This window comes from Taudactylus pleione, unplaced genomic scaffold (assembly GCF_031769625.1).
Source record: "Taudactylus pleione unplaced genomic scaffold, aTauple2 ptg000637l, whole genome shotgun sequence".
Taxonomy (NCBI): Eukaryota; Metazoa; Chordata; class Amphibia; order Anura; family Myobatrachidae; genus Taudactylus; species Taudactylus pleione.
Window position 1 is genome coordinate 3,827,874 of NW_028285039.1, and position 16,788 is coordinate 3,844,661.

The window sequence follows — 16,788 nt, forward strand, 5'->3', positions numbered from 1 at the left end:
TGGGGATCTTGAATAAATTTACAAAACTAATTGTGGTAATTTCACTCAGAGAGCAACAGATGAAATTAATTGAAGTCTTGTCCACAAACTCACTGACAACATATTGCTGCACAAGGGATTATTCTGGAACTACTATAATTCCTATTACTGTGCCACAGAGTAAATATCCACAGATGTATAAGATTTACAACTGTTTATATGGCTCTAGCCGGTATTGCATGCAATTTATGCAGTCTCTGCATTGTCGTAGATCAAAGCTAGCCATTCTAAATTCTGTTTATTACCTATGATAGGCACACCCATGTGTGTAATTTGTGACAGCCTAATGTTTACTGGGGGCAGTAAGATATACTGAATTAATTAACAATCTTTTAACAGATCTAACAAAACTCTAGATCAGTGGTTTTATTGTGTTGGTGGTTTTACTATTGAGTACATTTACAATATTTATGCTTTATAGTGTCCACTTGATTAATACAGATATTTTTAAAATTTAGCTTGGATGCAATTTTACCCACTGCCTGCAGGTGGTGTCACACTGGGGCATTTAACTTTATTATGAAAGAGCAGCATGTAACTGCTATTAATTAAAATGTTTAATTTCTGTGAGTAAAAAATACGAGGCTGGTCACAAATGCATTTTTGTCACTAGTGCATCTCTAAAAATGATGTGTTTGGACTAGTCTCCAGTGTGCTCAGTAACAATTGAGATCCATTATATTTGAGCAGACCCTGCCACACAAAATGCTTTAAGTGCTCATTATATGCTGTGAGCTGTAAATGGGCTGTAATAAAAACTGCAATGAAAATTAGACATGGGCGCTGATTGGATCATTATTGAGAGTATTGGAAAAAGCATTCAGCACATGACAGATATTGGTCTGTGCATGCGATCATTTATCAACCACACTAATGTACCCTGGTGTATGCTGGTCTAGCCACCCTCTCTGTGCATGGCTGACTCTCATCCAATCTGCCCACTCACTTTAATGACCAAACTCGACGATATTTCTCAATGCTTGGCCAGAGCGACATGATTGTCCCATGTTTACTGGGTCCATAATAAAATGTTCAAACTGTAATTTGACATTAGGAAGGTTAAAGGAGGTTATGGCATATACAGCAGGATACAGCTAAGCATCATCTCTTACCGTTAATGTATTGTTGTCCTCTAGATGAGTGCTCTGCAATTATATTGTCTATTGGCCTAATTCAGGGATGTAAGTAAATTCGATATTTACGTACATCTCCAATGTTTGCAGATCTACGCAAGCCCTGGGGCTGTACTGCACATGTGCAGATCTGTTTCAGCAATGTTACACACAGTGCCCCAAAAGTTATGAGTAGTCCCTTCCTTGGAATGACACCGCAATGGAATGACATATTATTTTCCCAATAACACTTTTATGATGTGCTTTCCACTCTACCATTATTTTACTTACTGTCCTTTTTACAAGATGAATCTGAAATATAATAGGAGTCTGTCAACAAAACTCATTATAAGAAGACAAAGTAGCTACCTGTGCCACGGTTTGCAGCCTGTGAATCCCAGATGGAAGTGGGAAAGTGGTTCACACTCGAAATTGTTTACCTGGGTTATCAGGGTCGGATATTTGGGGCATGTTGCTTCTTTCATGCTGCCCTCCCTCATATTGCAAGAGAAGAACAGTGGAAAAAGCAATCCCATACTTGAGCACTCTTTCAGCGTTAGACATATCTGCAGACTGATTGCAAATTTGACAGTGGAAATGGATATATTTGTTCACTGCGCTTTGCAGTCTGTTTTTGTTTTTTGTCTAAATCTCTGGGTGGCTTTAGTTGTGACTTGTAACTTTTGCTGCGTTTTAGCAAGGAAAGGAAAAATGGAAAAGTACTATAAATGTAAATGTAAAATATACAGCACATTCTGTCTTTTTGAAATTGTTGGTGTGAAAGAACCCAACAGTTCCTTATTTAAACAAGGTCTGCTTCAACCTTGATTGACTTGCAGTAAATTGCCTGGTATGAGAGGTAAAAGGAAGTTGATAGAAAAATGGCAATCAGCACCAAATGTATCCAGTGTATGAATGACAGGTACCAGAGATGTGCTGGAGTAAGATAAATTTGCAAGAGTGGCCTCTCCTGACAGCTTCAGAGATAGGAAATTGTGCTCGTTAATTTATAACTGAATCCTTGTCATTTAGGGTCAAGAATCAACTAATTGCATAAACAAAATTAAGATTCTTTTCCGACATTTTGATACTTCTGTTGTCAGGCGTAATTATTATAATAAAATAAAAATGTTTAGGAGATTTCTTATTATGGATGCAAATTGAAATCAACTCTCTGGAAGATTCCATGTCATTGAACATGAGCAACCTTTTAATTTCAAAACAATATTCCACTCATAGACTGAGAGCTGCTCATTAGCATATCTTTCAGATCTCTTTTAGATTGTATTTTGTTTGTATGTACAGTACATTAGCAATGATCCCGCCCACAGCCTCCTTTCCTGGATTGTTGCTATAACTTATTATCTGAAATATTTTACAAAGAAACTAGAAGGGTCAGAATTCCATTACATGAAATGTAAGTGGTGTGTCTCCTGGTGTTTCCCAGTGCAACATTGATGAAAGTGGATTTTTTCTTCCTATTGCTTTAAAAAACATTGGGGGCCAAATGTAATAGGGTGAGTGTTTAGAAAAGTGAGAGTTTTCTCCCACTTAATTAAACTTGGCCAATGTAATAGAGTTCGAGAACAAAGCAACAGAGCAAACTTGCATGTTTTCAGACTCAAAAAACTCTTACGATTTAAAATCTCATCCAGATGTTTTCCCATTTTGAAGATAAACAGCACTGAGATCGTGGGTTCGATACCCACTCCGGCCCTAACTGTGTGGAGTTTGTATATTCTCCCTGTGCTTGCGTGGTTTTCCTCCGGGTGCTCCGATTTCCTCCCACACTCCAAAAATATACTGGTAGGTTAATTGGCTCCCAACAAAAATTACCCCTAATGTGTATGTGTGTGTACATGTGGTAGGGAACATAGATTGTAAGCTCCACTGGGGCAGGGACTGATGTGAATGGCCAAATATTCTCTGTAAAAGCGCTGCGGAATATGTGTGCGCTATATAAATAACTGGTAATAAAATAAATAACTAAGATAAAACTTGACCAATGTGAGAGTTTAATGCTAAACTTTCACATTTTCTAAACTCTCACCCTATTATATTTGGCCCTGGGTTTGAAATGTTACCAATGAAAAAGCCGTCACCCTTCCTCCAGTATAATGATGAGGATAAAAAGTATGATGTTTACCACTAGTACTGTGTGGCATCAAGAAGGGGTCTCACTATTGGTGACAATATTGCGGTGTATGGGGCACTGGCGCATCAGAGCTGGCCAGATTGTGGAGAGTGACTGCATGGGCCAATAGTTTGCTGAATCTATGTGCACAGCTTGGATGGGGTCAACGCTATAATTCCACCTACTCTAGGCTAGATGAAGTCATTAGCAGAGGCTGCATGCAGCCTAAAAGGGTCCCTAAAGTGCGACCATATTTGGAGTTCTGGTACAATGGATAGTAATTCAGGCTGCTAACCATCTTTCTATGTTCTTGTGTTTGTCCTTTCATGCTCTGGAAACAGGGGCATACATTAATGTAACCATTGATTCAACAGTTGGTTTGATCTGTTGAACTATACATCCTACATCCTTAATAACATATATCCTAAATAACAGAATTCGAGTATGAACACTGATGATGAACTTCATAATCCATTAAACATTGTACTGTCCATATGTGTTATACATCACTCAAACGGGTAATTTACGAAGTGTCAGGTTGCAAAACCCAACACTTCTGTTTGTGTTTATGCCTGATATTTAAAAGGGCAGTGCTTTTACTTGAAAGTAACACACGGCTAGTAAAACCACTGCTCTTTTAAATATCGGTCATAAACACAAAAATAACCCAACACTTCATAAATAAACCCCATGATCTATTTTAGGGCTGGGTGTATTAAAGTAATTTTGTCATAAAACTTCTGAAATATTGGTTTTACCACATCTGTGTACATCCTCATATGTAAGAATAGGGACCACAGCAGATATCAGATATACTATCAGCAGTCCCCATATTCTCTCTATCAGCAGTCCCTACCTGCTATGAGCAGTCCCCACATTTTCTCTATCAGCAGACCCGACCTGCTATCAGCAGTCCCCATATTCTCTATATCACCTACCTGCTATGAGCAGTCCCCACATTCTCTCTATCAGCAGTCCCTACCTGCTATGAGCAGTCCCCACATTTTCTCTATCAGCAGACCCGACCTGCTATCAGCAGTCCCCATATTCTCTATATCACCTACCTGCTATGAGCAGTCCCCACATTCTCTCTATCAGCAGTCCCTACCTGCTATGAGCAGTTCCCACATTTTCTCTATCAGCAGCCCCATATTCTCTATATCACCTACCTGCTATGAGCAGTCCCCACATTCTCTCTATCAGCAGTCCCAACCTGCTATGAGCAGTCCCCACATTTTCTCTATCAGCAGACCCGACCTGCTATCAGCAGTCCCCATATTCTCTATATCACCTACCTGCTATGAGCAGTCCCCACATTTTCTCTATCAGCAGACCCGACCTGCTATCAGCAGTCCCCATATTCTCTATATCACGTACCTGCTATGAACAGTCCCCACATTCTCTCTATCAGCAGTCCCTACCTGCTGTCAGCTATCCCCACATTCTATAAGCAGTTCCCACTCATCTGTATCATGAGTACTTATCTGCTATCAGCAGTCCCTACTTTCTATCAGCAGTTCCCACTTATCTCTACCAGAAGTCCCAACCTGCATGTAGGGAGCCAGCCAGCAGTTGGTAACATGAATAGCTTTTGCAGTGAGCCCCCCGGCCGCAATTCAGTCCATAGCAGCCAGCAGGACCACACATTGCAGAGATAGGATCCTAAGGGCTGCCCCTCCACTCTGCATGTCACTCGACAACAATTCAACCTACCGCGTGACACAACAGAGTAGAGAGGAAACCAGGACTGCCCCTCCACTATGCCTCCGGCTACACTGGTGGTGAAATGCATACACATTGCCTCCCCCTCCCCTTGGTATCAGCACACCCAGAGCTCACCAAGGAATAAATGCTGCAGCTTACCACCAGTAATGTGTTCAGTCCCCTTCTGAAGAAAGTCATTATAAATTTACAAGTAATCTACCAATAAAATACACGTTCAGTTTATACTTTTGCAAGAGATGGGTACATTTTATATATGTATGATTCATTGACAGAAGTGCAGGAAACTTAATCTCTGACTATCACTTAGCGTTAGTAGTATTTATCTGTATAGAGAAATGTTTATAGGGTTGTTGGTTTCTGTATAAGAAAATCACTTGCAGGAAAAGAATTTCATTTATAGATAACGCTGCATTTTTCATATGCGTTGCTTTGTTTGGGATCCTTACCACCTACAGATACCCCATAGCATGTCTTTTACTAATTGTTACCTATTTCACAGGAAGTAGTATTATTAAATGCCACAAAGACAACTAACAGCAGAAAGCAAATGCACAGAAAACATTCGTGGAGAAATGCACGGTTCCCAGCGGAGGCGTTCATGTCGTTACTTAGAGATGAGGCTGACTGGAGTAGGTCAGAGCTTTGCGTAGGAATATTTGCCAAGGCTTAAAGTCTATATTTTAATCAGGAAGTAAAATAAATAGAAAATAATGGTTTTATATTTGAAAAATTCGAAATTATCTTAATTTTTTGAACACTCCACCAATATTTGCCCCCTTATTTCTTTTGTTTAAATTAAAACAAAACTAAATTTAAAATAAAATGTAGAAACTGTGTAAGTCACTCCACCAATATTTGCCCCCTTATTTCTTTTGTTTAAATTAAAACAAAACTAAATTTAAAATAAAATGTAGAAACTGTGTAAGTCACTCCACCAATATTTGCCCCCTTATTTCTTTTGTTTAAATTAAAACAAAACTAAATTTAAAATAAAATGTAGAAACTGTGTAAGTTTAGAAAGATTAATAATTGTTTTTCATCTTATTTCACGGATGCATAATTCTGTATTAGCACCTGAAGCCCTGGAGAGACATACAGACTTTTCATTTATTAGCATAGTAGACATTACTTTATAAAACATGTCTGCAAGTTTGTGTTTATTAATTTTGAAGTGATAAAAAAGGTTTTAAAAAAGAAAAAATTCTATTCATTTTCAATATACACAAGAACAGAGCACAGAAAACCATAGTAGCGTGGCAATACAATGTACATCAACAAAATAAGTACGTTTTTATAGAAGGTCATGGGCAGGGGCTGGCAGGCAACTTTTAGCCTGGGGGGCAAATGCATGCAGGCGGCCCTGGCAGAGGAGTAGCGTGTAGCCAGGGTGCCCGAAAGAAAGTGCGTGCTACGGCGCCCCCCCCCCCCCTCAGCAGAGGACACCCTTATGCAGGCCTATGAGTAGTGCCCCCAGTAGTGATCCCCCCTATGCAGTGCCCCTTGTGCCCCCAGTAGTAAGCCCCTTATATAGTGCCCCCAGTAGTGGTAACCCTTATGCAGTGCCCCTTAAATAGTGTCCCCAGTTGTAGTCTTCCCCCTATGCAGTACCCCCACTATTGCCCTTTATATAGAGCCCCCAGCAGTGGTACCTTGATGCAGTGCCCCCAGTGGTAGTCCCCTCCCCCCTATGTAGTGCCCCTAGTAGTAGTCCCCTCCCCCCTATGCAATGCCCCTAGTAGTAGTCCCCTTGTAGTGCCCCTAGTAGTAGTCCCCCCATTAGTAGTACCCCCCTTGTAGTGCCCCCAGTAGTAGTCCCCGCCTTGTAGTGCCCCCAGTAGTAGTAGTCCCCCCTTGTAGTGCCCCCAGTAGTAGTAGTCCCCCCTCCTTGTAGTGCCCCCAGTAGTAGTAGTCCCCCCCTTGTAATGCCCCCAGTAGTAGTAGTCCCCCCCCTTGTAGTGCCCCCAGTAGTAGTAGTGTCCCCCCCTTGTAGCGCCCCCAGTAGTAGTAGTCACCCCCTTTGTAGTGCCCCCAGTAGTGGTCTCCTCCTTATAGTGCCAGACCCCTCGCAGTAGACACATATAATATTTAAAAAAAAAAACACTTACCTGACACCCGCTCCTGCTCCTGGTCCCGCCGCCGAGATCAGCTCCTCCGTCCGACGCTTTGCATTATGGGAGTGACGCTTCACTCCCATTACCCACTGCGGGAGCCGGAAGATGTCCGGTTCTGGCAGTGGGAGCAGCAGCCGATGAGAGTCTGTCTGACTCCGGCGGCTGTGTGTTTGTGCTGTGTAGCGCTTACCGAACTCCATCCGGTCAGCGCTACACATGCGGTGCAGTCTGTATCACAGTAACACAGACTGCCTGCGGCCCGCATGACGCTGCGGCCCGGGGGGCACATGGCACCCTGCCCCCCTGCCCAGCCCGCCACTGGTCATGGGTTTGATTTCGACTACGTGAGAAGTTTATATGTTCTCCACATGGTAGTTTGAGGTTCCTTGAGGTACTCCAATTTCTTACCACGCGCCTAATGTGTGTCCCTGTGGTAGGGAATATTGGACCTGATTCAGCACGGATTGCAATTGTGATTGCACACAATGCAGCTGCGAAAATATGCTAATACCTGCCACCGCTCAGCCAGCATAGAGACGCCCATTACTGCTTTGTCACATCTGTAATACCTCGCAGTCCTTGAAGCACATCGGCCCCTCACGCACAATTACAGCATCTCTGACCTGTCACAGAAATTGTAAGTATTGTCCCACACACAGGGGCGTTTCTAGAAAGGAGGGGGCCCATGTGCAGTCTATGACACGGGCCCGCGGCGGCCAATTTCCCTGTGCTGCACATTCGCAAACGACGGGAATATGGCGGACATTTTTCAGTAATTTTTAAAGCGGGGACACCGGCGCCAACGTGGGACTCCGGAGAGGTAATTATAATATGGGTGCAGGGTGTGCTGTGCGGGCCCCCCCTGCACCCATTATAAATATGCCCCTGCCCACACAGTGAGTACTCAAGCTTCGTAAGCAATCGCAGTAGCTAATTTCTGCACGCCCATGCAACGGTGTTCAAACGGACAAGCACACCTGCGTTTCTCCAACCACTTCCCTGTCACCACCCCCAAACATTAACAGCCCACTAGCGCACGCAGGGGGGGTTTCTGAGTACCTAGAAACCCCCCCCTGCTCGCCGATACATTGCTGCAGCTGACCGATATGAGGAGGCAGCTGTGTCAGTAACACGGCATCTGCCTCCTCCTATCGAGAGGTTTCCTGGTGTGCCGCTGGAGAAGAGGTGGAGAGATCCCGTGCCCGCAGCAAACTCCTAACTTAGTTTGGGTCCGGGCAGCGCTGGGCTCTTCCGGGTGGCTCAGCCGCTGCCCGGACCATGACCAGTGGAAAAGCGGTGGCGTGAGATCATAGGTCACGCCCACCGCGTCGCCGTCACGCCCGCACAGTGCTACCTGCTGTGCAGGGAGAGGTTCTTCATGACAGGCTGCCGCTGTACCCGCTTCCACGGCTGAGGTGCAGGGAGCACCTTTCTCTGCCATGGACAGGTAGGGCCAAAATAATTTATAGCCAGTGTGGTTATGTTTTTTTTTTTTTTATGTGGGAGTAATGTATTGTTTTGCCATCTGTGGGGACAATGCAATCTTTTATTTAATGTGGGGGTAATGTGATTGTTTCTTATGTGGGGATATTTTTTTTTGGTGAAGGGGCGCATCTTTAATAAAATTATGTGTCAGCAGTGTTTATATGCAGAGGTGTGTGTGGTGCGCGTGGCTGAGGGCTGCTCGAAAGGTTTTGCCACGTAGGTAACCATCTAGGTTCACTAATGGCAGTGCCTGCCCAATGCATATCCAATCTACTACAGTAAAACAAAATAAGTGTGTGTGTGTGTCTTACCATAAAAATAGCCCTGTGTAAATATATATATATGGGGCGTGGCTTGGTGATGTCACGACGGCGTGACGCTGCCGCGATCTGAGTGAGGTCTGAGTTAGGGAGCTGGAGCCGGGATGCGATCGCCGCTAAACACTGCTGTGTGAGCCAAACTTTGCTGCTAATATCTAAGCTGCTGGCGCTGCTCCTGGGCCCCGGAAATCCCGCGATTATTGATGTTATCTGTATGCTGATTGCTGGAAACTTAGATGCAAGTTTTTTATGTGTGCTGTAATTAAGGAGAATTTTACTATACTGACTGTGGTGCGCACTGTTCTTCTCCTTCTTTGACATATATATATATATATATATATCTATATCTATCTATATCTATATATATATCTATATATATACTGTAATGTATGGAAACCCCCCCATAAAAATCCTGCGTTTGCCCCTGCAGCCTGTCACTTACTGTGCCATGAATTCCTATCCGCGTGCGTGATCACAAAGCACGTGCAATGCAGTGCATGTGCAATGGCTAACAATCGCTCGATCTGCATATGTAGATGCAGTTGCAATCACTGCTGAATATTTAATAATAATAATGATAAATAGGCATTGTTTGATCAGCCATGTATGGCCCGGTGTTAGAAAAGAGCCTCTATATGTAGTAGCTCTATATTGTTGTCTGTTATGTACTGGTAATATATTGTAGCCTCGTACTAGTAGCTGATGGAAGCATATAAGAAGTCATCAGTGAGGCTGCCATGTTATATGAAGTTGCAACCATCGATTCGCATTACTTAACTGATATGTATTGCGGCAGGAATGAAGTTTCCCATTTGATTTCCAATGTTGAAAATAACAAATGTTATTATTTCATTTGTATTATGTATTTGTGTTGAATTTAATTATATTTTGTAGAAAAATGTGACATCATCCCATCCCCCTTCTTCCCAATCCCACTTACCCACTTACTCTGCACACTTCAACCTATTGTTCTTTTTTTTCCGTAATTCCTCATTCCTCTTTAATGAATTGTAGTGTTTCCTAGATGGCTGCCTCACCTGGTAATCTATGTAGTGGGCATCAGTGGAACACATGCGGGGGGGGGGGGGGAATCGTACTCAGAAGCCCCGCTCATGGACCAGTTCTCTGTTCCCGGTATTTAGGCCAATCACTGTCTACCAGATTGGCTACAACTGCTTCCTTCCTGCATTCTGCAGATGGATGACAGGGAGCTGCAGCAGCTCCTCACAATCTTTGGTGTCCTGTAGCCTTCCTCAGCTCTGTGTGATGGTGAGTGATGTGAGAGCTGTGAGGGACTTGGATGTATTCTTATATACACACACACACTAACATGTGTGTGAGTGCTTAAGCACAGTCAATATTTATACTGCCACTATCCATGTTTAAGCATAAACTGTAACCAGTTTGGAACATCCAACATGGCTGCCTAGCCTGGTATTATATTGAGACGAAAGAGCAGTGCTTGGTTCTGATGATTTTGCAAGGATCTCGCCCGGTATTTTTATCTCCCCCATTAAATGTCATCATTTCCAGGCGTTGCCTATTCTACCTAGTTTAAACTTTAAACCTATGTAGTGCGCCTCACATGGATCCTTCGTGGGTAGGATTAATATAATCATTGAAACTGATGACTTGAAATGGCTGCCACATCTTTGTATTATATTGACGCTTTCTGTTTTCATGCAAATCTAAACCTCTGTATTATATTCATGGTTTGTGTAGTTTTCAAAAAACGAATTGTCTGTATTATGTTCATACTATCTGTTAACTGCCTTGAGTCCTATTGGAGAAAAACGCTATATAAATAAATAAAATTATTATTAGTAGTAGTAGTAAGTTTATGTCATTTTATTACATTACAGGTATTACATTGTGTACAAATCAAGTAACTCAAATTTAGTATTTACTGCTATCCCTGTCAAGCCACATGTCTATGCTACCTCTACATTATCATGGGTCATACAGTAGGTATACACACTTGTACTGCTGTGATAGATCTGGATGCTTTCAGTGATGCTTCCGGCCAATCAGATAAGTCTGTTCCTGCTTACATTTTTGGCATGAATACATTCAAGCCTACATGAGCGCCATGATGAGTAAAATAGAGATGAGTGGTTCAGTCTTGGCTCAGATCATCCCTGCAAAGTTCATATCTCACAATGAGGCAAAATTTCATCTTTCATGGAATAAACATATTTTTTGTCTGTGAAAGATGATGTTTTTCCTAGTTCTGAGATCTGAACTTGGCAGGAAGATCCAAGCCAAAACCAAACTGCTCATCTCTAGTGTAAAATATAAGATGTAGTGTATATGGGTTGGGTACGGGATGCCGGCGGTCAGAATCCCAATGACGGCATCGCGACATGTCGGTATGCTAACCCTTTCCTACCCTAACCATAACCCTCCCTGCCTGGTGCCTGACCCTAACCTCCCCCCCAGTGTCTAAACCTAATCTCTCCCTCTCCTCACCCTAAACCTAACCCTCACCCCCTAGTGCCTAACCCTCCCCAGTGTCTAATCCCTAAACCTAACCCACCCCCCAACGCCGCTACTTACCTGCGGTATCTCGGCGGTCAGATAATGTAAGCACCGGCATCCCGCACACCGGGATGATCACTGTATCCCAGTGTATATTATGTATGAATAGGGCTGTTGTGCTATCACAATGTTCTACTAACACTTAGGTTTTTATCCTAGCACTTATTTTCCTATTCAATAGCTTAGTAGTGTTGAGATTTATTTGGCCTTACTGCGTATTGCAATGATGACAAGAAAACAGCTCTCTCCAGCATTCAGCACAGATTTTATTTATGTTAAAATGTTACTTCTCCTTATGAGTTGTGTGACACATATTTTATCCACGTACAGCAGAATATCTATTTTGCATGGGCTGGAGTCAAAGAGAAGCCATTTTTTTTATACTGATAAATAAATGCAGATATCTTGATGCTTTTATATCATAAAGAAAGTAATAATTTACAGAAGATGAAATCCAGAGACTTATTTTTTTTGAGGCTTATTTTTTTGAGGGAACATCAATAATGTTTTTTTTGGAATATAGTTACTTTCATCTTTATATACTCCTACGATTTTAGACAATTATGACCTTCAGAGCAGCTGGGTCATCTAGCTTTCATTGCTCTTTGCAAATACCCCTTACACAAAAGAATAATGTACCCTCAAGTGTTCAGCAGGTATGAAATATTGCTGTGTTGTGACCTTACTTGGCCTTGTATCCACTCTGGATGATGCGGGTTGTATAGTAAGTCAGGGAATTTCAGGTGAAACAGTCTGTCCTGGTTTGAAGAGTACAGAAGGGCAGTGCATCTAAGGAAAGGGAATGCATTTTTAAAAATAAATGAGACCCTTTTTCCACATGTCACGTTCACAACCTCTGAATTTCACTGCAGTGTATGTGAGCAAAAGGATGCATTCAGAAAACAAAATTGATATAAAGTATTGCTAGTTTTTCTATGTATTGTTTTGCTGGTTTTTAATTATAAATGGCACTTAAAATATTTACTGGTTTTATGTCAATTAGAACAAAACTGACATGCATAATCTACAATGGAGATGTTTCAAACTGTTCAGGGGTTAGAGGCTGACCCAGATTTTTAATTCTTAAAAAAAGTGTAAGAAACAAGTAAGAGTTTTGCTGCATTCCAACATACAGAAAACTGCCATAAAACACCTACTGTATACCGAGTAGATTAGAACTATCAGATAAGAGTGATATGGCATTGCCAGACAACATAGCAAAACATGGGGGAGGGCACCACTCTTCTTCGCATGCTCCAGCCCTGCAAATACATATAAGGGGTCCCACTTGTGAGGTTTTTGTGTACATGTGCCAAGCACTGTGTGGACTGGCATTGCTGAGTCTCTGCCAGATCTAGGCCTCATTGTGGTTGCACCATTATGTCAGATTCATCCAGGTTGGGAGGTAAATGTATTTGGACATATTGCAAGACCATTTCATTTAAAATATGTGCAATATGACTGTGTTAAAATGTTACTAATCACTTTTTTTATGTACAGTAAATTGAAAGTGCAATTTCATGCAAACACTGATGTTGTTCTGAAAGAGTCACGGGTGTCTTATTTGAGTCAATTAGTTGCACTTTAATTTAACTCCAGTTTATGTTTCCAAGGGGAATGAAACTTTTCTGGGTCTGTAAAGTTGCTAACTTTAGCACATCTGTGAAACAAGGAGTGCTGACTTGTACATTCTGTAGGTCACAAACCTATAGCTATTCATCACCGTAGCTTCAACTATATAAAATTATCCAGAGGGCAATGATCAGCAGACAACAACATAGTTCAAAATGTCTCTTATTACATCTGATTTCCATATAAACAAATGCAATATGCAAAGATGTACCATGTGCTAGCTGATCGCATGTATAATGTCCACATATACATAATGACACGAAATGTTATATTTTATTTTTTCACCACATTTTCCCTTTTGTGATAAGCATTATTTTCTTATAATTTCATCCAGAATTCAGAGATACTTATGGTTATACTGGCCACTGGAGTTACAACTTACTGTATGCCCATTATAGCATAGGTTTCAGTGGTGCAGGCCGCCAAGGGTATTGTGGCCGCGGCAACATGGATGACATGGTTAGGTTTCCACAGGCACTCCAAGCAGGAGGCAGAGACATTATCAATGTGTTATTATGCTACTAAGGGCAGGACTGGATGTGTCAATGTAGGCAAGCAGGAAGCCACACACTGAATTAGACAAGGGAAGGAGTAGAGTGCACTGATGAAACTGGTGCAGGATATCTGTGCTGTCAAATATGAATAACATTAATTTCAAATAGTCCATATTGCTGGAAACTTAAAACGCTTCATATATATGCATCAGTCAGTTAAATTATCATTAATTTTGGATGCCACATATGGAATACCCAAACCATTATAGGGAATATAATGAAACTAAGAAATACCCAAACCATTTGGGGGAGATTTATCAAGCCTTGAAAAGAAATAAAGTACTAACCAATCAGCTCCTAACTGTCATTTTTCAAACAGCCTGTACAATGACAGAAGCTGATTGCACGGTACTTTATATCTCTCCTCTTTATCTCTTGATGCATTTCCCCTTGGACTGTTTAATACCTGGATTGTGAAGCCCCCGTAGAAGAGATAAAAAGTAAATATTAAAGTGAATATTTTTTTTCTTTGCAAACAACAGTTTATAGGGTGATATAATATGTTTTTTATATTAACAGATAGTGACGCAAATTGTTACAGTATGTCAAAAATAGTAGTGTCACCATATAAAAGGTCATGTTCTGTACTGGCTGCAGTGTGTACAGTCTTTCCAACACAGCACCACCTTAGGCTTTTTACCATCTTAATATCCCAAACTCCCTATTTTTTTCCCTTTCTGGGGGGATGTATCAAACCTTGGAAAGAGATAAAGTACCAACCAATCAGCTCCTAACTATCTTTTTAAAAACACTGCCTGTAAAATGGAAGTTAGGAGCTGATTGGTTGGTACTTTATCTCTCTCCACTTTATATCTTTCAAAGCTTTGATACATCTCACCCTTAATCTGCAAACAATATCTATACATAAATGTTCTTGTGTGCATGTTCATTACCTTCATTGCTGACCTTTAATCCCTGTTCCTCTTTCCCAGGTCGTCCCATCCCATCTACATCTTCGTCTAGCCTACTACCATCTGCACAACTGCCCAGCTCCCATAATCCTCCTCCTGTTAGCTGCCAGATGCCACTGCTAGACAGCAATACTTCTCATCAGATCATGGACACTAACCCTGATGAGGAGTTCTCCCCTAACTCATACCTGCTCCGAGCATGCTCGGGCTCACAGCAGCCTTCCAGCAGTGGTAAGAACCTTTTGTGGAGCTTTCAGTGATTATGCTTTAGCTGTTCTTTGTTTATGTCTGATCCCAGAAATGTTTTTCATTATGAAGTATGTATGTTGTATAAGTGTAATGTATCTCCACTGATCATGTTGTTTAATGACAAAAAAAATCTCACAGCAAAAAAATGTGCTCCACCTCTATCTCACATTCACTTTGGTGTTCTCCATTACATATATTAAATAAACGTACAGGGTTTCATTGCCAAATATATGTTTTTACCTATGATAATGAAGATCAGGTTAGTATGAAGGTGGGGTTCGAGTACAAAGCACTCCTTTAGCGAACATGTACAGAGGGCTCAGCTATTCACAGTGGGGCGTGTCCATGCACCCTAGTACTCCCGTTGAGACTGCAGATTAGGGAAAGCCATTTAGAGGAAAGAATTTTTGAGATGAATTTAAGGGCACAATAAACAAGTTGTGTAACGTGTTGGTGCTGCTTGATGAGTATACATAACGTGCCTTCTACTGTACATCTGGAAAGGGAACATCAGCACAAAATATGCTGCAGCCTTACCCAATGCTCCTGTTTTGCTATAGTCTCGCCCTGTTCCACTGTGGTTTGAATTTTGGTTTCCGTATATTACCGTATGATGTATGACCATCTTCAAGCCCATTTTGAAGAATGACTCAGTTTTGCACAATTAATAAATTCATATAGTGCAGCAAAATTCAAGTCAAACAACATTTAATAAAAGGAGTCTGGCGTACAGTAAATGTGCCTAAATGTTAATAACACAATTAAGTTACATCACATCCTCTCTACCACATATACATGTATGAGCTGGAACCTCATGCATTGTACACTAAAATAATTGTTCTCACCATTTTTTTTTGTAGTTTTCGACCCCATTTGCTAGTGTGCAATGAAACCCCAAGATAAGCTGTACCCAATGGAATGTACTGCTTATCTGACCATCAGGTGACCTGAAAAACGGATGGAGGGGCCTCAATCCACAGTGCACATTTCTGTTCTAGAATATATTATACTGGTCTTGCATTCCTTTTACTATTGGGCTGTTAGCAAGGCAATATTATTATAATTAATGTGAAATTCCACTTTCACTATAATTTCAGTTTTGCACTTATTATGCTACTTGACCAATTATATGCAATAGAAAAAAAAATTCCTTTTTTTTTTATAGCATTTATGGCAAGCTAGTACAACCTGTGGCTCTCAAGGTGTTCTTGCATGTTACACACTTGCTTATCCTCCCGCTTTCCGCGGGAGCCTCCCGCTTTGAGGAGAGAGCTCCAGCTACCCCAGTAAGTAAAAATAATCCCCCAGTTTCCCCATGAGTCAAAAATCCAGCCTGCCCAAGAGCGTATGCACTACCCGAAGGGGGCTGGGCCTTGGCCAGCCACTGCGAGGTTGTGGGTAGCGGTGGCCGAGGCTGCCTAGCCCAGCACTCACTCGCAGTCCGCGCAGTCTGATGCCAGTGACTGGCATCACCCGAGAGAACCACCCCTTAAAGAGGAGGACAAACGAGGGCCAGAAGCATCGGTAGGTGATCGGCACTGCCATGCAGCGTCGGTGCAGCTTGTATGGCCACAGTGCTTTTACCTTTCCTCTCTGGCTCCTCTTCACAATGCAGCAGTACCCACTTCCTCCTCCACGGCAGCAACGAGCACTGAGCACCAGCATGACTCATGAGAAACTGGTAAGGCAGTACTAATCAACTACCAGTACACACTGATCTGAGGCATTTTTTATTATTTACAATAGAGGGGAGTTGGACTGTACTGTATAGTGATATATGAGGGTAGGGGGACACTGCTCCCAGCACTGTGCACACACTGTTATGTGGTATTATTATATAGAGGAGAGGGGATTATAGTGATATATGAGGTGTAATAGAGGGTACTGTATAGTGATATATGAGGGTAGGGGGACACAGCTCCCAGCACTGTGTACACAATGATATGTGGTATTATTATATAGAAGAGAGGGGATTATA

The 16,788-nt window shown here is 41.9% G+C and overlaps 1 protein-coding gene across 3 annotated transcripts in view; it reads left to right on the forward strand.

Annotated features, from left to right (window-relative positions):
* Positions 1 to 16,788, forward strand: part of TENM2 (teneurin transmembrane protein 2) — a 2,186,131-nt gene that overhangs the window by 1,295,104 nt on the left and 874,239 nt on the right. For all 3 annotated transcript variants that reach the window (XM_088454943.1, XM_088454942.1, XM_088454944.1), the window contains one exon: positions 14,583 to 14,792. In XM_088454943.1, the coding sequence (XP_088311069.1) occupies positions 14,583 to 14,792 (210 nt within the window). The remainder of the gene's footprint in view (positions 1 to 14,582; positions 14,793 to 16,788) is intronic.